The sequence below is a fragment of the Balaenoptera musculus genome, chromosome 10 (genome assembly GCF_009873245.2).
Source record: "Balaenoptera musculus isolate JJ_BM4_2016_0621 chromosome 10, mBalMus1.pri.v3, whole genome shotgun sequence".
In the NCBI taxonomy this organism is placed as follows: Eukaryota; Metazoa; Chordata; class Mammalia; order Artiodactyla; family Balaenopteridae; genus Balaenoptera; species Balaenoptera musculus.
In genome coordinates, this window is record NC_045794.1 from 4236994 (window position 1) to 4263183 (window position 26190).

The following is a 26190-nucleotide window of genomic DNA, read 5'->3' on the forward strand; positions in this document are numbered from 1 at the left end:
TTAGTCCCAGACTGCCACTAACAGGCTGTATGATTATGGGTGTAAATGAGATGCTGTTCCTTAGTTTTCTAAGGAAGAACTGGAGTTTGTTTTCTAAGCTTTAATAATTTCATACAACCTTCCAGATTTTTAAAACCCATATCTATATATCACTTCCTCAACTTACTTAATTTTTTTAAAATGGATTCTTTTTTTAAACTTAAATACCATTATAATATTTGTGAAACTATGAGTCTGATATGTTGCGTTTTTTTCTGATACTCATTAAAATAAACCTCAAAGCATTTAAGTACAAATGCTCCTCCATGTACCAACTACCTCACTTTGATAAATAATGGATTCGATGTGTAAGGTTCTTTCCACTTCTATGACTGTGTAGATGCGTTTTCCCTTGTCCCTTGCATAGGTTGGAAGATTACTAAGGTTGAAAGATTACCTCTGAGTACATGTCTCTCTGAGGACGAGGCAATAGGAAGTTTAGAATTAACTGGTTTGAGATTAAACCATGTTGGCAGAAGCCACTGAGTGACTGGCCAATAGTGGTGTAAACAGTGGGTAGAGACACCCCAGAGCCATGATCTGGTACAGAAATGTCCATACTTTCATAGAGTGTATGAAATACATTAATAATTCCATGGACTCCTAGAGCTGCACTGATTCTGAGAGAACACAACACAGTAGAGTTTAACAGTAATAATAACTCCACTTAGCTTTATCTCAGTGCTTAATAGCACGCCAAAGCACTGTGCTAGGTACACTACAAACATTTATTCCTTACAACCACTCTGCTATGGATATTATTATCCCAATGTTACAGAGGAGGACATCTAGGCTCAGGGTCAATAAGTGACTCATCGATCTCCTTGTAACATCCCTAATTAGTTACTACTATAGGTCCTTTATGTGATTACTAAAGGTAACCCTTGCTATGTTGCAATGGATTGCAGAAGAAGCTCTTTAAGTGAGCAGAAATATGCCTCTTTCTAACGTTTTATCAGAATCACTCGTTTTGTTCCCTGGGGCCACAGAACATAGATAAGGTAAGATCGCCCATAGTTTAACTCACCCAACTTATAGATGAGAAAATGGAGTGCAATTTGGGGTTTCATTAACAAAACCAGCCTCCAGAAGATGGGATAACCATTTTCTCTTTCCTGTCTAGACTAGTATGTCCTCAGTGTTACTGGGGGATGCCTCAGTGGTACCAGGAAAATGGAGTGAGAGGAGCCAAAGGGTGGCCCAGGGCTGTAGTGTGTTTTTCTGTGACCACCTTGATGATCTGTAGGTTTCTGAAGTTGTTCCAAGCTGCTCCTTCTCATTAGTGACACATTAAGAAAGATACCACACTTTGAGATGGAAATCAATGAACTAGTCAGGATCCAGAGGAGGGCAGCCCACTAATGAGGGGCCAGCATCCATCAAAATAACTGAAGAGAAATGGATGAAGGGATGGCACCCTCAAATATCTGACCAACTGTCAGTATAAATGAGGGAGACAGCTAGTTCTGTCTTGTCCCAGTGGCCAGAGACAACATATGCGGGAAGAAATTGCCTGGAAGCAGGCGGTTTTGGGCCCCTGACTAGCTTTCAATGACTTTGAGTAAGTCATCGAACCCCTCTGTCCTTCAGGATCCTAATGGCACATGGTTCTTGGGAAGATCCTATAAGGCAAAGCACCTAGCTCAAGGCCCATCAATAGTAAGCAGACACGCACCAGTGATGCTGATGGGGCATCTTGCTCAATAAGAAAGAACGTATAAACTTAGAACAGACAATGGGGATAACTTAGAGGACATGAGTTCCTCATCAGTAGAATATTTGAGCAAAGACATCACTTTTATCTGTCAGGGATGCTCTAAAGGTGTTCTTCTGTGATAGATGGGGGTAGGGACTGACAACCTTAAAATGTGGTAATCCCATAAGGGTCTTGCCCCAAGTTACACAGCCTATGGCATAATGGGGACTAGATCCCACCTCTCCCAACCCCAAGTCTAGTGCTTTCTCCATGACCCTATATACCATATGTTTAAAAAAATTACATAGAACACTGTCCAGAAACTCTCCCAAACGTAATTGCTTATTAATTACTACCAGTTTCTCTTTCTCAGTAGCCACACTTTTAAGAAGGAAACATGTCTACAAACATATAATTCCATAAAGCAAATAATTTACATCTAAGTGGATTTTGGTGGAGTACAAAGAACTCCAATGAATGAAATTTGTCACATGTTCAAAGCAATGAAAAGCGAGGAAGAAAAGTGCAACAGAGCAGAAAGCTTTCCTTGCTTACTCCTAGCTATTAGGACATGCCAGAAAGCAAGGAGGGATATCTTGTCTAAAGATTGCAATGCTGGGAAATTTGCTTTGTTCTCTTTTCACCAAACAAGCTACCTGATGCTCCATGAGTTCCATGTAGCTCAGAGTAAGCCTGATTGAAAGAGGCCCACAGTCTCTGAGCTGTCACTTAGTCAGACCACCTAAAGAAGGATCTGGAAGTTAGGGTCCATCCAAAACTCTATGTCGATATGTGCTGTAAGGGGGGTTGTGTTTGACTTGTAGGAATAAGCGCTAGGTTAGTTTAACTTTTGTGCTGAGATTTTCTTAAGCCCCCTGGAACAGTGCTATATTCCGTATATTTTCACATTTCAAAAAGTTTGAAGGCTGCCATCCTATTCTATTGACTTAGGACAAGGAAAGAAGTCTTTCCATCAGCTGACAACACGCAGCAAATGCTCATCTATATAAGGAAGTGAATTTAAAAGGTTTCAATCCATGATGAGTTAATATCTCCCAGATACCTATGGAGTGAGAATACATATAACTAAATCCACAATTTAAGAATTTTTTACGTAAAACATAAAATACATAAAAGGTGCTATAAGATATGATTCCTATTTTGATGATGATGATGATGATGATGGTGATAAAGCCGCAGGAACTTTAGAAATTTAGGGTTGAAAGGGAACTTAATGATCATTTACTCCAGCTAGCTAATTTTGTAGATGAGGCAGGAACATCAGAAATGGAAACATTATGTACCCAGTGTTCACTGCAGCGCTGTTCACAGTAGCCAGGACATGGAAGTAGTCTAAGTGTCCATCGACAGAGGAGTGGGTAAAGAAGAGGTGGCACATATATACAATGGAATATTACTCAGCCATAAAAAGGAATGAAATTGTGCCATCTGCAGAGACGTGGATGGACCCAGAAGCTGTCATACAGAGTGAATTAAGTCAGAAAGAGAAAAATAAATATCATATAATATCGCTTGTATGTGGAATCTAGAAAAATGATACAGATGAACTTATTTGCAAGGCAGAAATAGAAACACAGACGTAGAGAACAAATGTATGGATACCAAGGGGGGAAGGAGGGTGGGATGAGTTGGGAGATTGGGATTGACATGTATACACTACTATGTATAAAACAGCTAACTAATGAGAACCTACTGTATAGCACAGGGAACTCTATACTCAATGCTCTGTGGTGACTTAAATGGGAAGGAAATCGAAAAAAGTGGGGATATATGTATATGTATAGCTGATTCACTTTGCTGTACAGCAGAAACGAACACAACATTGTAAAGCAACTATACTCCAATAAAAATTAATTAAAAAAAGAAAAGAAATGGAAACATTGACGCTATCCCCAGGTCACAGTGCTGGAACTAGAATGTGTACATTCTGACTCCTAGCCTGGTGCCATTTCACCACCATGGTGCCAATGACAAGGACAATGTTTTCTGCATCTATTTTAGGAGACGTCTGAGCTTAAAATCAGAGGTCTACATTCTGCTCTGTGAACATCTGGGTGATTCAGGACAAGTAAATGATCCACTCTGACCTCAACTTCCCTAACCAAAGGAGTGAAATGCTAATCAATAGTCTGTCAGATTCAGGGAGGGTTCATTCAGACGAGAAACAGATGCTCTGGGAAAAACAGCTACTCAAAGAAAGCACTGCTCGCAGTCTGATGGACCAAGAAGGGGTTTGGCTACTTTAAAAGGACTGACCAAACCCTAGACATGTAACCCAGACATCCAATCAACAAGTTCCAATAGTTTATTAAGAACAATATTCAAGAAAAATAATTTAAAAAACTACTATGCAATCCAAGGAATAATTACTTGCCTAGACTGAGTTTTAAAGAAAAAATAAATTTCCATGCCCCTGCGTTAAGGTAGGTGGTGTAAGATGGGTAAAACATGGCATCTTATTCTATGCCTTTTGTTCTATGTTTTATTATTTTCTTAAAGCATTCATGTATAGGATGTTAATTCTTTCCCAGGCTTGATCCCTAGACAACGGGCTTGTTAGGGAAAGGGACTGTATTATTCAACTCTTTTTCCTTCTTGCCAGCCTTACAAAACATTCACTGAGAGTCTAACTACATACCCACGACATCCCCGATGCCTAGCACACCGTTTGGCACCTGGTAAGGACTCAGCTTGTACCAAATAAATGAAAGAATAAAACACAAAAGCCAGAAGCAATCTCCAAAGCACAGAAACCTCCGCATATTTGACTCCTTCATTAAAACCATTTGAATTTTACCTTACAAATCTGAAGCGTGCCCCCGACATGCTCTGATGTATCTGTGCAGAGACCTGTGATGTTATCAGTTTAGCACATATGTGATCGCTCAGCATGAATACCTTGATGAATACTATATAGAATTTCAACTGCAGACTCCCAGACACAGAAGGCATATTCTGTGACGGGCCAAAATGTCATGAGGGTCCACAGCCCGTTCCCCTGTTTCCAAGCAAGACTACATCTAATCTATAACAGAGAGCCAGGCTTCCCTAAATCTGAAAAGAGTTCCACTGAGTGAAATATACAGGCAGCCTAGGTAAAGTCCTAAGTGTCTAAATGGAAGGTCAGACCTTGATTTCTCGAGATAAAGTATGGTTTTCACCCCAAGTATAGCAAATTTCACTGGAGTTCGATTACCAACTTACTTAAATCATTTTCTAGATGACATAAAATTGCGGGTAATTACACTACAAAGAGTAATTATCTGAATAATTTCCTTGTACAAAGGCAAGTAAATTGGAGCCTTAGTCCATATTATGTTAGGGAAATTTTAAATTAGGTACACCATTTTATTTAAAAAAGAGAAACATTAGAAGAATATATATTCAGAAGTAGGGGGTAGAAAAACTTGCTATTCACCAGTTTATTGGAATTATACAAAAGGGAGCTCATGGGCTGCTACTTGAAACAACTAAATTTCCTGAGTTTAAATGATTTCAGGAAGACCTCACACACAAAATGGCTGTCCAGATGTAATGCATGATCTAGACTCCCCTCTCTCTCAAAATATTTCTTTAAAATGATATTTCATGATCCTGAAATAATTGGTGACTGTGAGATGCCAGATGTAAGACATTTCCTCCAAAACCTTACGTAAACCCATACCATTCTCTTTAGAACATCTTCCTTGACACCAGGAAAGACTTTAGGTCCTGAGTTTGCATTAGCTAGATGGACCACCTCGCTACTCTCAAAAATGGAAACATATGTGGGCACGATGAAGGTAAGGAAGGATTTGTCAGTTAGGCAAAGGAATTTTCCTGTTCATTTTTAATCCTGTGCATTTTGTTTTCTTCCCTCAAGCAATAGGTCTACTAAATTTTGGTGACTTTTTATTTTCAAAAGCACAAAATTGAGCCCTTTTGGTGTTGTTTCCCAGGGCAAAAACCTAACTTCGGAATCAATTTCCTTACAATTCGATCACAATTTTTAAAGAAACATAAAGTGAAGACTCACACACACTTATTGGAAGAGAAGGAGACAGCGGAATTATTATTATCGATTATCATCATCATCATTATTAAATAGGGCTTGAAGGAACACACCTCTATATGTCATAAAGAAAAAATTATTTGGTTTATAGCTGATGGGACCACAATGAAAGTGTGATTTGAGATGGCTAACAGCAGAAATAAATTAGGATTTTCTGTTCTAACTTCACCTTCCACATAAACCCCTCTCCTCTGAATTTGTGCTTTTCTAAGTTGTTTACACAATGCATAGGCGCAGACTTTGTTTCAAGTTCATGTAAGAGCAGATGCCCTTACTTCAGGCTGAGCAAAAAGGAAATGCATTCCTCCTAGGAGTCTAAATCCATCCTAGCTTGGATTGTCTAGCATACTTATACAAACTGCTTGCTTTCAGGTCAATCCTAAAATAGAAAGAACATCTCTCTCCAGAGGTGCACATTTTAAAGATTATAAAACTTTAAAAACAATCTATTTCACATTTCAAATAAAAAATGCCAACAAAAGACCACCAAGAAAATAATTTTAGAAAAATTTTCAATCTCCCTCCTGAATTTTGCCACCAGGGAAAAAAGCCACAAACAACAACAAAAACAACCCAAAACCTCAACAAGAAAATTATGTCTCCGGTTTTTATTAATGAGTTTTTTAAAGTTTGGAGAATATGAATTCAGGGTGTTGCAGAGTTATGCTATAAACTATACTAACAAATGCTGGCCATCCTTGTGTTTAAAGGCTGAAAAATAAAATATGAAATAAGGACTATTTGTTAGAAATAGTTTACATTGCTTCGATTTGGTTGTAACTAATACACAGCTGAATAAAGCCACAAAATCAAAAGAATATTCAATCACACTAGGAAAGTGGACATTTTAAAGGCAAATGAACGTTTGAACTTGGGCAAAATGTTTATAAAAACATTTTTAAGTTTTATAAAACAAATAAAAATGACTATTGCTCCAGAAACATTTCTGGTAGGTGTAGTCTTGACATTTTACTAAGGATTTAAACCTATAAAACGTTTAATATGACCTCCCCGAACTTAAATGTCTAAAATGAAGCAGGAGTAAAATTTAAAAGACATTTGTCTTTTTGGTTTTTCAAACACTTCTTTGGCTCCTTCCCTTTTTTTTTCCTTCAATAATTTATTCTGTTTTTCTACCTTTGTACATACAAATCAAGTGTCCATCAAATCAGGCACCAAAAAGCAAAGCTCTCTTAAATATAGTTCACTCAGACTGACCTTCAACAGCAAGTATGGACATTTTCATTAATTTTAACTCTTTTTTCCCCCCAGAAGAAACAAAACAAAGTCTCTTGGGTCAGAACAGCAACCATTAAACGAAAAAGAAATAAATAATAAGTTAAAAATAGAGGGAATGTGTTAAAACGAAGCAAGAATGGTCATAACCAAAGTCTGTCATCTTCAAAAAGAAACAGTTCCACACTTCATAACTGATTCAAACAGAAAGCTCCTCCTTTACATTTGAAACAAGTAATTCCACCTCACAAGCACATTTTCAAAGAAGCCCCTAGCTTTCTGCCTCTGATTCTTGCAACATTCTCTATACCTCACTGAGGTAAAACCCAGTTCACATTGACTATTTTTCTCCCAAATAGTCCCACAGAGCTCCTTGTAAATTTTAGTATAAACTCAGCATTGTCACCGTGGGTTTTAAGAATGGCACACTTCTGATATCACCCCCCAGACTGAAAGATTAAAAAGACTTTGCCCACATGGAGGGGAAATGAAGGTGCGCGGACTCACTCTGCAGCTGCAGTGTTTAGCTCTTGGGGTCTAGAAGGTTCTCCACGAGCACGGACACCCTGGGGGTATCCAGCGAGTGGGAGGGGAGTCGCCCTAAACGCTTGCCCATTTATTTGTGGAACTCTTTTGACGGGCGTATTTCTGGACGGATTTGCTCCTAACAAAGTAAAATTCGTCCAAAACTGCTTCTATGCATCCTCGGGAGATGGATGTCACATGTAATTTTCACAGCGTCAGCCAACCCAGCTGGTATCGAAATAGTGGATGGGGCGGGGGGACCAGGGAGGAATAAGTCGCGCGTAAAAAACTGGCGTCCAAGTAAGTGCAGAACTCATTACCGAGGAACAGAAAGCACACCCACGTCTCCCCCGCTGGAGAGACGGCGGAGAGCTAGGTGGCGGCGCGTCGCGACCAGCAATCGCGATATTCAATCTGACGTCGCCAATGAGCGCAACTGGACGGCAAGGCAAAGGAATCAGGTTTTCCCGGAGCTGAGAGCAGCTCGCGATTTCAAAGGGAGAAAACTCAGCTCCTCGTGGTGGAAGGTGCGGGGGCGCGGCAGGGAGGGCCTGGGAGAGGGTTGCCATTTGGCTCCGGGCGGGCGCGCACGGCGGGTCCCAGCGAGCCGGGCGGCCGGGGGCGCGAGGCCGGAGCGCCCTCCGCTAGGGGCGGGCCACGCCGCCGCCGCCGCCCGCCCCCGCCCGCCCCCTCCCCCGCCGCTTCCTCTCGCTCTCCCAGCCCCTTCCCCCCACGTGTGGGTGACGTCAAAATTCCGCGAAAAAGCCGCGTGTTGGCTCCTCCGGCGGAGGCGCGATTCCGTTGCCCAGCGGGCCCCTCCCGGGCGCCGGAGGGGAGGGCGAAGGAGCGAGCCGGCCGGTTCCCTTTCCTCCCGGAGGCCGGGCCCCGCCGACGCCGGGGGGCAGACGCCCCCCGCCCCAGATCTTACTGGAAAAGTCACTTTTATAAAGCGAAGGCACTTCCAGGGCTATTTTCGGCCGCGTGAGGCAGCTGAATCAGACAGGAAGAGGGGGAAAGTTCGGGTCTCTTTACTTTTTATTTTTTTTCCAAGGGAGGGGAGGAAGATGCGAGGGGGGCGAACGGACGGCAGGCGTTCCAGACCCACGCCTGTCGCATCTGCCGCCCGAGGCACGCAGACCGGGTGCAAGCTCGGACCCAGGGAGGGCGGCTGGAGAGCGCAGGCCGGCCCGTGTCTATCTCCGCAGGGTCTGGGCGCCCCGGGGCTGCCACGGGCGGGGGGCTGCCGTGCGGGGCCCCGGAAGCGCTCTCACACCTGGGTCCCAGTGCCTGGCGCGGGGAGCCACCCGGCGGCTCGTCCCCACCCACCTTCTGTCCCCGTGAGCTCCAGTTCCCTACCTGTCCCTCTTCCTTTCGCACATTTTTCCAATTTGCTTCTACTCCCTTCCCACTCCCTCCCATCCCCTCCTTCTGCACCTCCGCGGCTTCCTCCCTGGTACTCCGGGCTCCTGGAGCCGAGACTCGGACCCTTGGCCATCTACTTTCAAGTGACCGTCGGGTTTTCGGTTTTGACTGCCCGTCCATCCCTAAATGGAGAAATACACCGCTCTGCTCTGGGGGAGGGGGGGGGGAGTTAGGGGTGGCGGGGGCGCCTGAGCCCGAACTCACTCCCCTCCCCCCACCCCGCCAGAGCGCCCGTAGGGGACGTAGCTTGTAGCCGACGGCGGGATCACCTGGCTGGGCGGCATCCGCCAGGTGAGCTGGGGCGTAAGTGTGCTTAGCATTGCAGGTTCCTGCAGAAATGTGCCTATAAACACCCTGCACCTACAGGGGTTTGTACACTTTCCAACCGAAACTCCACAACGCGAGGGGTGCTGAGCCGGCCAGGGAGGGAATAAAAGTCCAGTAAAACTGACGCTCGCTAAAGGTTATCATTGATCCTACAAAGGGAAGGAGTTTTTTTTTTTCCCCCTTGAGGGGTGAAAAAGGAATAAGGAAGAGCCAATATTTTGTGGGTTTTTTTTTCCCTACAGTGACCAGTTCTGACTTAAAAGCCAGAGCACAGACGTTTGTTTTTTTTTTCTCTAAACCTAAGGCTACACTCAAAAGAAAATGCGCAGGTTTGCCCAGAAGGCAACGTGCCTTTTCCCGCGTGCGAGGAGGAGTACTTTTTAGCAAGCAAAATTAAAGTTTTAACACATGGTCGGAGTGGCGACCAAAAGGGAAAACTCAGTTTCCAGTCCAAGCCTCGCGGAGACATTCCTGCCAACCTCCGCACCCTCGCACGCCCCACCCCGAGCCCTGGAGCCTGAACCACTGGGGGACGGATTCGCTGCGAGGTTGCAGTTCGGGAACAGTCCGTAATCGGAAGGGGAAGTCAATGGGGAACTTGAAGGGGCGAGCCTGCCACGCGGGGAGCGCCCGCACTCGCGGGTCTGGGTGGACGGAGAGGGCGGCGGGGAGAGGGGCATCCGCCCGCGCCCCTCCCCTTCACAACCGCCTGTCCCCCGCCCCCCGGCCCCGCTCCCCGCCGGAATTTCTCAGTAAAGCCAGACGGGTTTGGGGCTGGGGGGAGGGAAGGGGAGAGGGGGCCCCTCGGCTCGCCGCTCCCGAGACTTGAGGCCTCACCACCCAGGTTTTCTCCCCAGGGTGGGCGAGGCCCGGAGGACGACCACCCGCCTCTTCCCCGCCCCCCGCTGCCCCTCTTCTGGGGAACCAGGGCTCGGGATGCTTTCCCTGCAGGGAGGTGGAGAAAAGGCCGTGCTGGGTTAGTTACCAAGTGATGTCAAGAGGCTGGGAGCCCTCGCCGGCTTCTGTCCTTGCCTGTCGGGGCAGATTTATACTTTAAAAATACCTCTCTCGCCCACACTGCCCCCCACCCCCTACCCCTACAGCTTTCTTTGATCCGCTCAAAGGTGGCTGAGCTGAAGTTTGAGTAAGTCCTTTATGGGGTCTTAAAATGTTAAGTTCACGTATTTATCCGGAGTGACTCAAGGCCTGAGTCGGGAAGTCCACGTTGACTGAAATCAATAGGTGATTGTTGGGGACCCGCTGTCTTCCGAGGAACACCGTACTCAGCCCCGACTGTCATCCGCCGCGCGGGACTGTTTCATTTTGAGTTTGCAACTTGGGTTTTTCAGCGAGCTTTTTTTCTTCCCGAAAGCTAATGGCTTCCACCGCAATTAGACATTCTCCTCGACCGCCCCTTCCCTCCCCTCTCTTTACATACAGTCGATTGGATACTAATTCCCGAGGCTATTGATAAGGTCGCCGGCGCCCCGGCCTCTCCCCAGCCCTCGCCCGCCCCAGTCCCCGCTCTCCCTCCGCCCTCCCTTCCTTGGCTTCCTTTTGATGTAGCGGGGAACGCGTCCTACTAAAAAAAAAAAAAAAAAAAAAAAAAAAAAAAAGTAATCTGCCCGGTAACAATCAGCGCGCAGTAGCAGGAGACCCAGAGCTATTGGCTATGCAAATAGAGGGAGGGGAGACGGCGCCCCAAACTCTTACTCACCCTTTTAAAGCGATATCCCCCTTCCACCCACCCACCCACCCCTTCCGCCCCACCCTCTTGGAAAGGGGCTGGCCCCGGGGCCAGGGTTAATCGCTCGCACCTCTGGTTTATGCGCTCCCCGCCCTCTTTATTCCACCTCCCCCTCCTTTCAGGGAACAGAGCTCACAGCTCACCCAGCCTGCCCCCTCCCCCCGCTTGCCCTCGCGCCCCGGTTCGGGCCCCCTTTCTCAGCGAGGGAGGTCCTGGGCCAACCTCGGTGTCTCTCCAGAGACCCTACCCACGCCGCGCTCGGCGCACGTGCCAGCTCCGCCAGCGCGCCGCGGGCCCTGGGCCCACTCCCTTTCTTCCCGGAGTGAAATAGCACGGACGGGCAGGGTTGGGGGTGGCGGGAGGAAGGAGGTGAGGAAACGCCACCAGATCCCCTCTAAAAGCGGCTTTGACCCGAGGATGCATTGGAGCACGTGTCAGAGCCGACCGCGCTGGCTGCGTCTCCACCGTAGTTCCGCTCGCGGGGAGAAAGCCCTGGCTGCGAGCGACGCGTGAACCCGGAGGGTCCGCGAGGGTGCAGGCGAGGGACCCGGGGTGGAACTCTTGGGCCTCGGAGGAAAGGAAGGGGTGGTGTCGTTGGCGCCGGGGGAGAGAGGGGGAGCCAAACCTACCCCTCTTTCGCCCCTCTCCCCTCCTCCTCCCGGGCTATTTCCTAGAAAGCTGTATCAGTGTGGCCACGCTCGGCGCAGACACCTCGGGCGGCTTGTCAGCAGAGGCAGGGCGAGGAAGCGGGTTTTTCCTGCGTGGCCGCTGGCCGCGGCGGAACCGCTGGTAGCCCTGCCCCCGGCCTGCGGCGGCTCGGGGCGCCTCCCCGCGTCTCCCAGTGGCGCCTGCGGCGCCCCAAGAACGGGATGGTTTCTGCTCCTGGGTCACATTCTATCACGTCGGAGAAGCGCCCCCTCCCTCCGGACACTCACCCCTCCCCCCCAACACATCTGCGGGGGGGCGGGGGCGGGGGTTGGAGTGGGCGCCGTAGTTCTGGTCCCTTTAATCGGGTTTTGGAAACAGCTTCGACATGATCAGGAACATAAATTTCAGGGACATAACCTTTTTCTCTGGGTATGCGAAGTTGCTGTTTTCTCAAATCGCCCTCTTTCTTTCTCACGTAAAGGATCTATTTCTCAATTGTCTGAGCCCACCTCATCTTCAAGTAATCTACCCGTCATTCCTGGATCTTAAAATACATGGGCGGGAGTATTAGGATAAGTTTTGAAGCAGCCAGAGTCGGAGGGTCGTATTTTGGCAGGATGCACCTACAGAATGTGCGCAATTAGAGGAAATAAGTAGGAATCGGTGGGGTTTTTTTTTTTTGTGGGTTCCCCTCTCCGGGGCCCCTGGCTTGCGGGGCTGGATAGAGGGAGAGGGCCTCGGAGAGCTAAGGAGAGGGGGCCGGGGGGCGGGGGACTGCGTTTGAAGTTTGGTCGGGCCAGCTGCTGTTCTCCTTAATAACAAGAGGGGAAAGGAGGGAGGGAGGGACAGACTGAGAGGAGGAGGGGAGGATCGGGAGGGGAGGGAAAGGGAGGAGGAACCGGAGAGGGGGGTGAGGCGAGAGGGAGGAGAAGTAACTGCCCAGCCAGTTTGCGTCACTGCCTCGGAGAGCAGAGAGCAGAGCGAGCTGGGGAGAGCAGACAAGTTTGAAGGGGAGGGCAGGCAGAGTCAGCAGCCCCCGGGGCGCTCCTCTCCCACCGCCCATCCCTTTCCCCTCTTCTTCCCCAGCTTCCCTCTCTGCCCTTCGCTATTTCCCCGAAAACCCCTTATTTAGCCAAAGGAAGGAGGTAAGGGGAATCCTCTCCCCTCCCCCTCTCCAAAAAACCCCCCAATTTTCCAGTCCGGAGATCGCAGGGGCGCGAGTGGGCACCCAGCTGGCCATGGAGCTGCTGTGCGGAGAGGTGGACCCGGTCCGCAGGGCCGTGCCGGACGCCAACCTGCTCCACGACGACCGCGTGCTGCAGAACTTGCTGACCATCGAGGAGCGCTACCTTCCCCAGTGCTCCTACTTCAAGTGCGTGCAGAAGGACATCCAGCCCTACATGCGCAGGATGGTGGCCACCTGGATGCTGGAGGTAGGTCTGCAGGCAGGCGCACCGTCCGTCCCCGCCCGGACCCCAGACCCCACGCGGGGACCCTGAACCTGCGAGAGGGCAGCCTCCGCGCCCGCCTCCCCGCTGCTGCGCGAGAGGTTACCCCGTGCCCTCGGCGAGACGCGTGGCTTCCTTTCTGTTCCTTGCGGGGTGCAAGATTAACGGGGGGAGGAGGAGAGGAGGGAGGAGGCAAATCTGGGAGCAGCGAGGCTGTCCCGGGGCGGGGGTGGGGGCGCATCCCGCGCGCGGGTGCCTGCATGTGGCTGCCTCCCCCCCCCCCAACCCCGACCTGTCTTTTGCGAAGCCGAGGCTGCTTTCAGTGCCTTGAAGAAGGGAGTAGGAGCGGGAAGCCGGGACCCCAAAGTTAAAAAATCAGCCCCCCCACAAAGGCCAGGGCAAATTCGTCCTAGCCTCGGGTCCCCCCCCCCACCCCCCGCCTGTGGTCGCGACTCCGCGTTGGCACTTAAGGGGGGAGGGCGGAGGGCGGAGGGAGGAGATGAGAAACGGGGAATTCAGGAGCCCCGGAAGTCACACTGAAGAAACGTGTGTTTTCGGGGAACCCAAAAGAACCACTTCTTTCCCCTCGCTCCGAACCCTCGCGGACCGAGCCTTGTGCCCACGTCTGCACGGCTCCGGACCTGCCGTGGTTTCGCCATGTTGCTTTGTAAACTCGGGGTGGAGAGGCTGGAACGCGTCGCCCGCTCCCCCTCGCACCCCACTATCCCGGCCCCCCACTTCTGATGGCGCCCTCGACCCCGATCCCCCCCTCCCTCACGAAGGTTACTTACGTTTCGGCCTTCAGTTTCCTGGGTGCGGAGATCTGGGTGGGGTGGGAGGGGGGAGGAGGTGTGTGCAGGGGGGATAGCGGGTCCCCCCCGAAGGAGAGGCTGGAGCCCCCCGCGCCTCTCTCCGGCGGCTCCCCGTCCTCGTCTGTCCCCCAGCTCTTCGCCACCGTCCCCGGCCTCTGCCCTTGTGGGCCGCGGCCGGACACTCCCGCCGCCGCGCTCACCCCTGCAAGTTTCCCCCTCGGTATCCAAAGCCCCAGGGGTCGCGGTCCAGACCTTCCCGGCACCCCAAACCTCCGCTGCGGGTAGCCTGGGTCCTCTGTAGGGTTTTCACGGCGAAAGGGCTTGTCTGGGGTATTTCCTCGATTTTTAATTATTTTTTGAACCCGTCTCCCCTGCTCCGACTCCGGCCGCCCAGGCTGCGCGGCGCTGGCTCCCTCCGCCCTCCCCCCGCTTCCCCACCTCTCCCCACCCACCCCCCCAAATGCGGCGCCTGGGCCGCGGGGACTGCCCCCGACAATTTTTTCAATTGTCGGGAATGATAGAGCAGGGTCTGGGGGTCCGAATGAGACCAAGAACGAGACCCCCGGAGCCTCCAGAATATTTTTATTGATTTTTTGAAAAGATGACGAAATCCAAAAAAGAGAGTGAGTGAGTGCGAGCGAGCGGAGCGGTGAGCGGCCCACGGGGGCGGCGGGGCCGGAGCTGCTGCGCCCTCGGCCTCGGGGTCCTTAACCCACCTCTCCTTTGAGTTTTTAGGCTCCCGGGGAGGACCCCAGCGCGGATGGCCATTCAGATTGACCCCAATTTCCTCGCCTTCATTCTGATCGCTTATTCTACTCCCCTCCCCCTCCCCCCTCCCCCCGACAAATTCAATATTTTTGTCGTTTCCCTAGATTGTGCGGTTTCCCTTTTTTCCTCTTTTCCTGATACTATGGTCTCCCCCCACCCCGACCCTGTCCCACTCGTGTCATAGGTCTGTGAGGAGCAGAAGTGCGAAGAAGAGGTCTTTCCTCTGGCCATCAATTACCTGGACCGCTTCTTGGCCGGAGTCCCAACTCCGAAGACCCATCTGCAGCTTCTGGGGGCCGTGTGCATGTTCCTGGCTTCCAAGCTCAAAGAGACCATCCCGCTGACCGCTGAGAAGTTGTGCATTTACACGGACAACTCCATCAAGCCTCAGGAGCTGCTGGTAATGACTGCCTCCTTCCTCCCTGCCTTTCTGCTCTCCCCTATCCTAATAATATACTTTGATGCCGCTGCTCCCAGAACAGATCCATAGGACCCCAACTTACCCATCACTGAAGTTTTCACACTTCTGGGAACTCTTTTAACACGAGACTCCTTGTGTTCCTACTGTGTGCTGGGCTCTGTGCGAAGTACCGAGACTCCACCCATGAATAAGATCCTCACTCAGGGAGACTTGTGTTGGTGAGATTCATTTGCAGTGTGTGCGCGCCCGCTTGCGTATGCAAAGGAGGCATGAAACACAGTGATAAAATATTTTAATTAAATTCCAAATTTTCAATCGCTGAATTCCGAGACAGTAATCAACCTCTCACGTGATTCTCAAATACACATGTGGCGTGTCTCCTAAGAACCGGGAGTTCAAAGGTAGGTCTTAGGCACCTCTTAGAGTCTCAAGATACCCGCACATAATAGCTGTTCACTAAATACCAGCTCATTGGCTTTTGAGCAGAGTCAAATTGGGCCCTTTGTCAGAGGGTTGGGAGGCCTGGATTCCTGTCTCCGGTGGGGCTGTTACGTCTACATAGACACGGGGTCCTGTCTGGACTCTGGTTTCCTGCCCGCAAACCTTTTTCCCACCCAATAGGACTCTTTGCCCCTGTAGCTTCATACTTAAGACGGCCATGTGGCAGCAGCGTGGCATTGGTTGGGCAGCTCCAGAGGCCCACCTTCAGTGATCTGCACAGCCTATCTCCCAACTGTTCGGAAAAGGGGCCCCCTCTTCCCACCCCCTCCTCCTCCCCCTCCCTGCTGGCCAGGCCTGCACTAAGTCCACAGGGCCCGGGACTGGCTGCCTGAACTGAGCTCTTTGTGAGAGGCCTTCCTCCCTGAGGCTGTGCTGCCACCTAGCGGCAGACATGTGCAAGGATGGGGAGGAATCTCCGAGAATGCAGAGGGGCATGAATGACCTCACCTTTGAACGGTTGCCAGATTTCAGCTGCTTCTGGTTTGGTCCGAGAGGCCCAGAAAGGTGCTTTCTTCTAGGAGATCTGCTTCCTTTAATAATGGTACAAGTCGAGTGGTTTATACTCACATTCCCCCGTGAGAAGGAGAGCTGGAATTTCAAGCCATCTTGGAAGACACTGACTGTTTAGTAGTCTATCTGGGTTTTCACCCCCAGCCTCCCGTAAAAAGCCAAGGCAGACTTGAAAGCAGGTAAAGAGAGCATGGTTAAAATTGGGATCCAGTTATATTTCTCACGGGAGATGAGGAAAACGAATCTTCCTTTTGCTTCATTGTTTCAACATGATGGGGGACTCGGGTATTTTTCAGAGCGCCCCAGTTTTTTTCCAGGGGCTTGCCAAGCTAATTTATATTGCTGCAGACAAATCTGCCTTTTTCCGGTCTCTGTCTCTTTATCCCAGAAGTTGAGAGCTGGAGGAGTCCTCCTATTTTACCAACAAGAAAGCCGAGGCCAGGGAAGGGGAGGGAATTGGCCCAGACCGCACAGCCAGCCGGTGCTGTGGGTCGCAGGCAGAATAGGGCTCTGGTGGCCAGCTTAGCAGGTGGAAGACAGTCGGGATCTTGGGGTGAATGGGGGAACGGACGACACTGGTAAGCTGGTCGCTCATTCTGCTGATGATGATAGATCGATAGGCCTGTTTTTCCCTCTGACTGCACGTATTTTTAAGGCTTTCTCCTTGGTTTGTTTCCCTTTGAGCACAGTTCCCCCCAACGTATTCCAACAAGGGAGAGAAACAAGGTTTTTCACTAGGTGGGCTGCTGGTGAGAGGCCCACAAGAGACAGGGTTACATGGTGCCAGCATTTGGGCTTCAGGCTTCTATGACCTTGAACAAGGACCTTCACCCTGCCCTGAATCACCTCCAGCTGCACAATGGGGTTGCCAGTGACCATGCGGTCCTTCAGTCATGGTAACAAAGGCCTGTGAAACATTTAAGTGGAAGGGTGCCCCGTGTCTGAGTATCATTTCCCAAGATTTCTGCATTACGTGTCCAGGGGAAAGTTTTAGCAGCAGAGAGAAAAATGGCACTTTTTGGCACCGACTACGAGCAAGCTAATTGGTTGCCAAGGATTTGGGCCAAGAAACCTAATTTTGAGCTTTATTCTGTGTACATCATTTTTCCACGAGGATTAAAAAGACTATTAATCTGGTGATAGATATACAATAAATTGCTACCAAAGGGCTACAATGACCTTGGCGTTATCTTACTGTAGATTCAACCTTCTGGGTGGGCGGGCAGAAGCATACTGTGGAATGCGCAAGCCAGGGTTGGGTGTGGGTCGGGGAGCTGGAGAGACAGAGAAATAGAAAGTACCATCTTGGCAACAGCTACCTGGGCTCTCATTATTTTCAGTGGAGCCTGACCTTTGAAGCCTTAGAGGAGCCGTCACCCACTTCAAAGCTTTAGGGCCACTCTGATAAACGGCCCCGCCTTCCAATCTAGCCCCGTGTCCTAATGAGAATCGTTATGAAGACTGGTCTGGATGCCAAGCCCCCAGTCCCGGATGCCAGGTCAGCCTGTGGGTTTTATACTCTTCCCTTCCTCCCTCCATCCCCAGGAGTGGGAGCTGGTGGTGCTGGGCAAGTTGAAGTGGAACCTGGCAGCTGTGACCCCCCATGACTTCATCGAGCACATCCTCCGCAAGCTGCCTCAGCCCAGCGAGAAGCTGTCTCTGATCCGCAAGCACGCTCAGACCTTCATCGCTCTGTGCGCCACTGGTAAGAGTTGCTGGAGCCCAGTGGGGGCCGGGTGCTGGGGAGGGCTTTGCGGTGGGGGGGGGGGATTCAACGGGAGGAGGACCGCAGCCCTAACTTCCAGGGATTGGGGGGTCGAGGGGAGGGGGGTCCCAAGTAATCTAGAGTCCAAGGTTTCATTCCTGGGCTGTTTTCTTCCTTCCTTTATCTCAGCTGGTATATTTTCTCTCTCTGCCAAACTCATAAATGGTTTATGAGAACAGGTGTGGTGAGGGGGAAAAAAAAAATAGCGCCCGTTAAAATATTCTTTATGGTGTCTAAAGTGCTCTTTGAAGATTATATATACTGCCCTCTGGTCGTGTTTCAATCTTTCATCTTTGGAGGAAAAGGATGGCTTGGAGATAAGCCCAAGAGGAAATTTGGAGGGGGGCGGGATGCAAATACAGGTCTGAGGAACGCTGTCAAGATAAATACCGCCTGCCCTGATAAGTGGTAAGGGAGGCCAGAGGAATTCTTTTGGCTGCAGGGCATGTACTGCCTTCCGGCTGCTCCCTGTGCAGGGTTCGGGTGGACATGTGGGGTTTTCAGCAAGGACCGCTTCCTGAGCCTGGGCTCTGCTGCCCTCCCTCCACGTGTTGGGGTTTTGATTGCAGCCTTTAACACTGAAACCGCCTTTTCATGTTAAGAGCTCTACACCCACCACGTTGATCCCGCAATGGATACATCGTCCTTGTTGGCCCATTTGCTTTGCAATTAACTGATAAACTAAAGGCAGTGGTTTGAGGCAGTCTCATAACACTGAACTTTGGCCAGTTTCCACCATCTTTTTTTCCCTCCCCCCTATTGGTAGTGGCCATGGGAGAAACTCCGGACCCATCGTCGGCCAGGGTAGAGCGTCAGGCGTTCATATTTTCACAATCAGAAGTGTTAGGGAAAGAACTTGCTTGGGTGGATCTTTCCCCCCCACCGGGTGAGAGGGCGGGGTTCACGGTTGCCAGGAGTATGTACTGGAATTGCAAAGGTGGGCCTGGGGCTTGACTTCTTTCAGTATCTTGTTACATGTTACTCTGGAGCTTCCGAAGATGAGCACGTTATCTGCAATAGTGTTCATGCCCTGTTCACGGTCAAAAGGTCGAGCTTTCCTACTTACCACCCCGCGACCTCTCTGAACCTTTGCCTCTTCATCTGCAAAATACGCCTATTGACACAGGATGCTCTTACAGCCTTTTCAGGTGGTTAGGAAAACGGACATCAGAAGAGAGATGATGTACAAGGAGGTCCTTTGTCAACCAGGCAAGGTGTAGGCGATGTGCCCTGGTACTAAATGTGAAAATGTCTCCGATTCTGACTCTTTTAACTGAGTGGATACAACGACTTTCCTAACCCTAACCCTGCTACCCCCATCTGAGTTTAGCAGGACGCCGTGCTCGGGCTTTGCGGGCTCAGATGCAGGGTCCAGCCCCCCACTGTGGATCCCAGAGCGGGCTTCCCGTCCCTGAGCTTCCCAGATCCAGGCCCAACCTCGTGGAATGTCCGTGCCCTGTGCCTTTCCTGCAGCCCTGGGGGACCATTCTTTGCCCATGATTCTTGCTGCCCTGCAGACCGTAGCCCTTCTTCTGCTTCCTCCCCTTCTGCTGTCTGGCCTGGCCCCTAGAGGTCAGCCCCTCATTGACTTGTCATTTTGTCTCCCAGGCCCCGCTGTCCCTTCCTCTCCATTGTGATGATTCACTGTGGAGAAGGGGTCAACCAGCCCTTTTCTCTCTAGGATGGCTGACCCCCGACCCTGCGCTCCCCCATCGCCCAGCTGTCGATAGCCAGAGCTCTGCTCTGACCTTGTCTCTTAACGGACGTACCTTTTGGGGTCCATCTGCCCACTCCTCCTCGCTGAGCTCTGACTCGGGTCGGGAGGGTGGGTGGAGTGACCCAGGCCAAAAGCAGATCCCCGGATTGCCTAAAGGCCCATTCTCTAAAATTGGGGATCCCATCCGCCACTTCTGGCCTTCTTGGCCAGGTCCTTGGGGCAGCTGCCACGTTTGGGGCCCGAGGAGGGAGGCTGGGATTCAGGGACGGGACAGAGGTCTGAGGGGAGGCAGAGGAAGTCGGGAAGACTGCCTTTTGAGAGAGGAGCTAGCCTGGGGCAGGGGCAGGGGAGGATGGGAATGAGAACTCCTCCAGCCGGGTACTGAGCGCCACGTGTGGACCGCTCAGAGCACAGGGAGGGTCTCAGACGTTTCCTGGGTCTAGAGGGGATGAGCCTGCCTGAGAGGCATTTCTTCCCCTGATCTGCCCTTGACTGTCTGCGTGGCCGAGTCACGTGGCATCCCGCTGCCTGGGGTTTTAGGGCCGCGGGCCTGACGGAGTAAAAGCCAAGGGGCTTGCTTTTCTTGAGGGGAACACCTTCCGGTTAGATGAGATGCCTCGTTCTGGGGCCAGGGTGTGAGGAATGGGCGCGTGCCTAGGACAGGCCGGCGGGAGTTACAGCAGCACAGGTCCTGCTCCGTTCCCCCCAGGGATCCTGGACGTTCTGCCTTGGAGCTCCAGGAGCACCGGCAGCCAGGGGCAGCGACCCTGGGGCTGTGTGGCTAGTTGAGGGGGAAAGCTGCTTGTGAAAGAGCTGGCGGTGGTCCCGCAGTCCGTGGAGAGTGCCTGTGTGTGAAAGGGGAAGAAGCGGGAAGGGCAGGGCTGTCAGTCCTCCTTCCCGGGGCTTGAGGCTTCACATGGTGGTGAGACGGAGAGAGGTGCCCTCTTCCCTCCCCTGCTCAGCCCTGAACAGCCCCTGGGGCAGGAACTCTGGCTGGTGCTGGTCAGTGGAGGCCATGGGGTGAGGGGGAGCCCTTCATAACCGCCTTCCCTAGAGCTTTGGACGCTGGGCAGCAGACCGTTCCTAGCATCCCCCTGGTGCCGCTCTGATGGCAGAGCCCCCAAGTCTGCCAACGAGGAAAGAGACCATTGGGATGACTCAGGATCGCACGCCGGCGTGGGGGAGATTCCTGATGCATGACATCATGCTGAACAGATGATTCCAGTTAGTTTAGAAGAGCCAGTGGCGTTGAGTTTGAACTTGGCGCGGGCGGGGGTGAGGGAGGACGTGTTTAGCCTCCCTACCCACGGCACCCCGCATCTCCCTCTGTGCCTAGGAGCCCCCCACCCCGAGGTGCTGCCCTCAGCTATCCAGGCTCCCTGCCCAGTGGGCCTGGGCCCCAGGGATGGTGGTACCCCAGGGCTTCCCCGTCCTCCTGGCTGTACCTAGATGTGTCTCGTGACACTTCATCCCTGGGTTATAGCCAGACAGTGGTGGCCCAGAGAGGGTCCACGACTTGGCCCCTGATCCAGAAAGGGAGGTCTGCCTGGGTGGTTGGAAGGTGGAAGGAAGAATGGAAAGCCCTTTCCATCTGCGACCCAATGAGTTCCGTTCACCGAGCAGTGGTCACGGGGCCCCGGGGAAGTGGACTGTTGAACTGGGAGTCTCAGTTCTTCCGTACGTGGGGACGGGCAGCTTGACAGGGCCCATCTCACTTCCCACCTGGCTGTAAGGTGGGTGAGGAGAAGGCTGAGGGCCCTCGTCCAGCCCCCCACCGGTTCTGGCCTTTTAAAACCCCACCTGAGGCAGGTTGGAGGAGAGGGGGAGAAGGGCATCCCTGGTTCTCTCCCCTTCGGAGCGAGCGCCTCTCGCCCCCTGGTGGTGAACAGAAGCACAGCGGTCACACTTGCCGGTCAAGGCCTCGGCCACCATAGTCAAAACAATGGGGATAAAGCCATCCCCAGGGCCATGTAATCTGTGGTTTCAAACCCGCTTAGCTCAGAACGCTTCCTTCAGTGAAATCTTACCAAGTTGATGAACGTGGAGCAGCTCTCCTGCCCTTGCCCAGATTAAGGAGCCCAGCGGGGCCCCAGGAGGTCCTTGGGTGGCGAAGCGTCTCTGCAGGGTCCCACAGTGGGCTGGGGCCACAGACGGGAGGGGTTCCCATCTCCTGGACTCCTGAGCCCGGGCTCCTTCCTTTGGGCTTTTTCTCCGGCCTCTGATGGGAAAGATGGCTGTGTATTCCCAGTGGGGCGTGGGCGGTGCCTCTGAAGAGCTCTTTACCTGCTGGTGAGTCTCAAAGTGCACTGGGGTGCAGCGTCTAGATGCCTCTCTCCATCTTAAGCCCAGGCCCGGCATCAGACGTTAGACAAGTCACTTAACCTCCCAAGGTTTCATCGATTCACCCGTAAAAGGGAGTGTCTTGAAGCAGGTGAATTTCACCTTGTTTTTTGCTAATTCCTTCCCAAGGAAGCAAACAGTAGGAACGCTGCCTGGGCTGGTCGGTGGAGGTGGGGTTCCCCGTGAGACCGCTGCTGGCCTCACCGAGAAGGTGGAGGTCAGGTCAGGGCTGCTGGGGTGTGGGGCCTGTTCCTTGGCTCTGGGTGACCCCAGCTGAATGAATAGCCCGACTTCTCTTTCATTCCTTGTGTGCTTGTGCCCTCTTTCCATCCCCCTGTGAGGCCTCAGCTTCTCCCACTGCTGACAAAGCAGCAGGAGGCAGTGGGGACACGATGAGGCCGGTTCTGCGACACACACACACACACACACACACACACACACACACACACACACACACACTCTCTCTCTCTCTCTCTCTCTCTCTCTCTCTCTCTCTCTCTCTCTGAGAGTGAAAGAGCCTCAGGGCGGCCAGAGCAGAGCCCTCGTTCTCCCCGGCCTCGCTCTGCAGGGCCTGCTGTTTCCCCGCATCCCTGCAGACGCTGAACAGAATCGCTGACAGTCAGAACTGTCCACCCCAATCCCACAGCGGGCCCCTGGGGTAGGAACAGTGGGGCGATGACAGTGATGCTGGTGGTGGGTGTTGTGGATTGTTTACCAAGAGCCAGGCACTGTTCTCTTAGCTGAATCCTCAGAACTACCCTATGAGAGTATAATTATTATCCTTATCTGTGGGTGGAAAAATGGAGGCTCAGAGAGGTCAGGTAACTTGCCCACCTTCACACAGCTGGTGGGTGGTAGGTAACTAGCCTCCGTGGCCTCCACCTTCCAGTGCTTGGAGCTGCTTGGCCCAAACCCTTCCCACCTCCTTTGGGGAATCCTCCTAAGCGTGTGTCTCTAATGCTCCTATCCACGTGGGCACCTCCTTTCTTTGAGACGTTTCTTTAGAAGTCACCTAGCCATTTAGAACGCGCCATGCTGTATTCTATTCATATGTGCCATGTCTTGGAGGAATCATCATCGTGCTGCCTGGAACAGGGAGGAACACATCGTAACTCGATCGGAATGGGTCCGATCAGCTCAGCTAATTGCCTCTCACTCTGGGGGGAGGGGGGGCGGGTTCTTAGGAAGTCGCACACACTTCAGCTTTCCAGGTGGGCAACTGAGGATGGAGATAGACCCTCACCACTGAGCACACCTACAGCACCAACGTAGAGCTTGTCAGCGTTTTTGACCAAGAGACTCAGAGATTTGGGAGAGATCGTTAACTTGGTATTTTATTTTTGCGAAGATAAAATAACGTTTCCCCCACTGGATGGTGGGGAAATTTACATACATCTTTGTATTCTAATTTCCCCATGTGCATGCATGTCGATGCATTTCTATTTATATATTTATGGACAGTTGCAGTCTTGAGCCTAGCACGTGCTCATGAAGCCTGATTTTATTTTTGCTCCTTCCCTCAAGTAAATATTGTGAATCTATCTCCATCCAGTTCCATAGCCAAAAGTTTAAGGTTTCCAGAAATGGCTGAATGGGTTGGATGGAACTTTCCACAGGTGGGTGTGGAGGTTAGCTAACAAGAGCTAGTACAAGGACACAACCCTTCAGATGTTTTATTCAGGTGTTTTTCTCTCTGCCGTTTCCCCTACCAGCAGAGAGGGGGTGTCCCTGGGTGTGGTCCTGGGGCAGCCCCTGAGGCCATGCAGAACTGCTCGATGGAGAGAGATGTCTTGTGACTTTGCTGCCTGGGGGAGGCTGTGCTGTGTTCTATTGTCTCTTCCTTATTCTTTTCCTTGAGAGTCATTTTTACTCCAGAGCCTTAAGTAAAAGCCAGTTAGAGCTGGAAGGCCCCGGGAAGATTAGCCAGCCTACCGTCTTCCAACTTTTTGACCTAAACCGTAAAGGAAGAAATACATTTTATAAGGCAACTCAGGATAACTGTCAATGTACGTCAAATCGATACAGATGTTTTTTAAGACAGTATTGACTCTCACTACTTGCATTACTTCCTGATACTTTCTAGTCTAACGTTGTTAGAATTGTTCTAACATTTTGTTCAACTCAACAACAACAAAAAATGCTGGTCACCACCTACAAATGAATTTCATGACCCTGTACTGAGTTGGAGGTGGAGGTTAGAAAAATTAACTAGTTAGTTCGCTGCTCTACCTCCACCCTCCTCGTAGGCAACTGGGACTCCAAGGGGCTGGGAGGGAGGAAGTGACTCGCCCAGGGTCCCACGGGCTGGACCTGGCTTTGCGGGAGAGCCGGGCAGTTGTCGGGGCCCCAGAGGGGGTCACTGCCCTGCGGTTCAGCAGGGCCAGCCCGGCTTCCCTGGCCCTGTCGGTGCTGCCCAGAGGCTGCCGTGTTCATGCAGCTCGTGCTCCCCAGTTCTGGGGGGCGGGGCAGGGGACAGTGTCCCTCGGCATTTTCCCACAAAACGAGAAGGGAGGTACGATCTTCTCGGCAGCCCGAGGACCATCCATCCACACGCCCTGACTGCCAGAGTTAATTCATTTGCTGGAAGTGGGAGTTGGGTTTGCAGGCAGCGGGATGCAAAGATAGGCGTGTGTGGGCTATGCTTCCTGGGCTGAGGCCTGGGGCAGGGGGGCCGGGGATCCCCTCCTGCCCTGCCCTTCCCTGCCAGCTGCTCCCACCCGGGGGCTGTGTGGGCCCAGGGCCTCTGCATTGTGAATGTCCCAGGGGGGGAGCTAACGAGGTTACTGGGCAGAGAAACACTCCTGTGACCCCATGTGAAGAGACCTACAGCAGAGCGGGAGGCAGGGAGGCTGGCTTCGTCACTGTCTGGGGACAGAGAAGGCTCTGGACGAGTTAGAGCACAGCAGGCTTTGGGTGGAATGGCGTAATATATGTACATCCCTGGAGAGGTGGAGATGGTGCGTGGGCTAAGAAAAGAAGGCCATGGAGAAAGACAGACAGACGGCCAGGCCTGCTGTGTTCATGGGATTCGGCCAGGAGGGGAAGGGTTTGTGCCTGGCTGAGCAACCCAGCGCAGTTTCTGAGGACGCCACTGACCTGATGTGGACAACGGGGTCACTGATAAAAGTGCGTCCTTGGACTATGTTGATAGAATAGCAAGAGGGGGAGATAGGAGGTTGAACTGTTTCTGTAGGTTAAACCCAGTGCTTATGCTGGGATTGGAAGCGTGACCCACGTCTTCCCTCTACAGCAATCCCCCTGTCTCCAACTTTCCACTTCTACATGCAGTGAATTCACTGGGATGATGGCAAAGCTAGAGAGAGCCCTTTGCGGAAGGTGCTCTCCACTCCGGGGCTGCAGTTAGGATCAGGGACAAAACTCTCACCTCTTTCACCTATCAGCACAGGGCGGGGTGAGGGCCATGGAGACTCGGAAAGCTCGGTTTCTCATCCACAGCGTTAAGGTACGGATTGTACACAGCTTCCGTGGTTGAGGGCTGGATTACGCAGGCTGTGACGAGTCAGGTCCTGGCCGTGTCGGCAGGTGGGAGCTCTTAGCAGCCGGAGCCAGGGGTAAGGGGTGTGTATCCTTACGTCCCTTCCATGGACAGCAGTGGCCGGTTTGGTTGCCAGACCTTCTGGGGCACCCCCCCCACCCCCAGAAGAAACTGGTGTTTGGGCTCCCAGGCTGGTACGTAAAAGCATCCTCTGTAGCTGCTCTTGGATAGATGGAAAATGAGGGGGTTCGAGCCCATCAAATGTATCATCGTTTTTCCACTTGTCTCTAGCAAACCACTCTTTTTTTCCCCCAGCAAGAAAATGGGATCTTCAGGCCTCAAAGCCATAAAATCTAAACCAAGTCGTTCCTCTGATTAGGACGGCTAATATTGGGAGCTCGATTGACTTCCTGTCCTGTCTCCTAACATTCTGAGGGCCTTTGACGCTGGGTAGACGTGGGGAATTGTGTGAAACTTGCCCCCCCAGCACCCGCGCCCCCCCCCCCCCATGGCTGCTTCTCCCACTTTCCTTGCATGGCCCGTGGGATCTTAGTTCCCCAACCGGGGATTGAACCCGGGCCCCCTGCAGTGGAAGCACGGAGTCTTAACCACTGGACCACCGGGAAAGTCCCATCCTTTTTTTTTCAATCAAATCATCTCTTTTGTTCTGAGCCATCTTAGTCCTTGATGCCTGTCCAGA

General features: G+C 51.8%; 1 protein-coding gene across 1 annotated transcript in view; it reads left to right on the forward strand.

Annotated features, from left to right (window-relative positions):
* The first annotated feature begins 12670 nt into the window (after positions 1–12670).
* CCND2 (cyclin D2) overlaps positions 12671–26190 on the forward strand; it is a 28116-nt gene continuing 14596 nt past the window's right edge. The window contains exons 1-3 of the mRNA XM_036865718.1: positions 12671–13145; positions 14925–15140; positions 17718–17877. Coding sequence (XP_036721613.1) covers positions 12951–13145; positions 14925–15140; positions 17718–17877 — 571 coding nt within the window. The 5' untranslated portion in view covers positions 12671–12950. The remainder of the gene's footprint in view (positions 13146–14924; positions 15141–17717; positions 17878–26190) is intronic.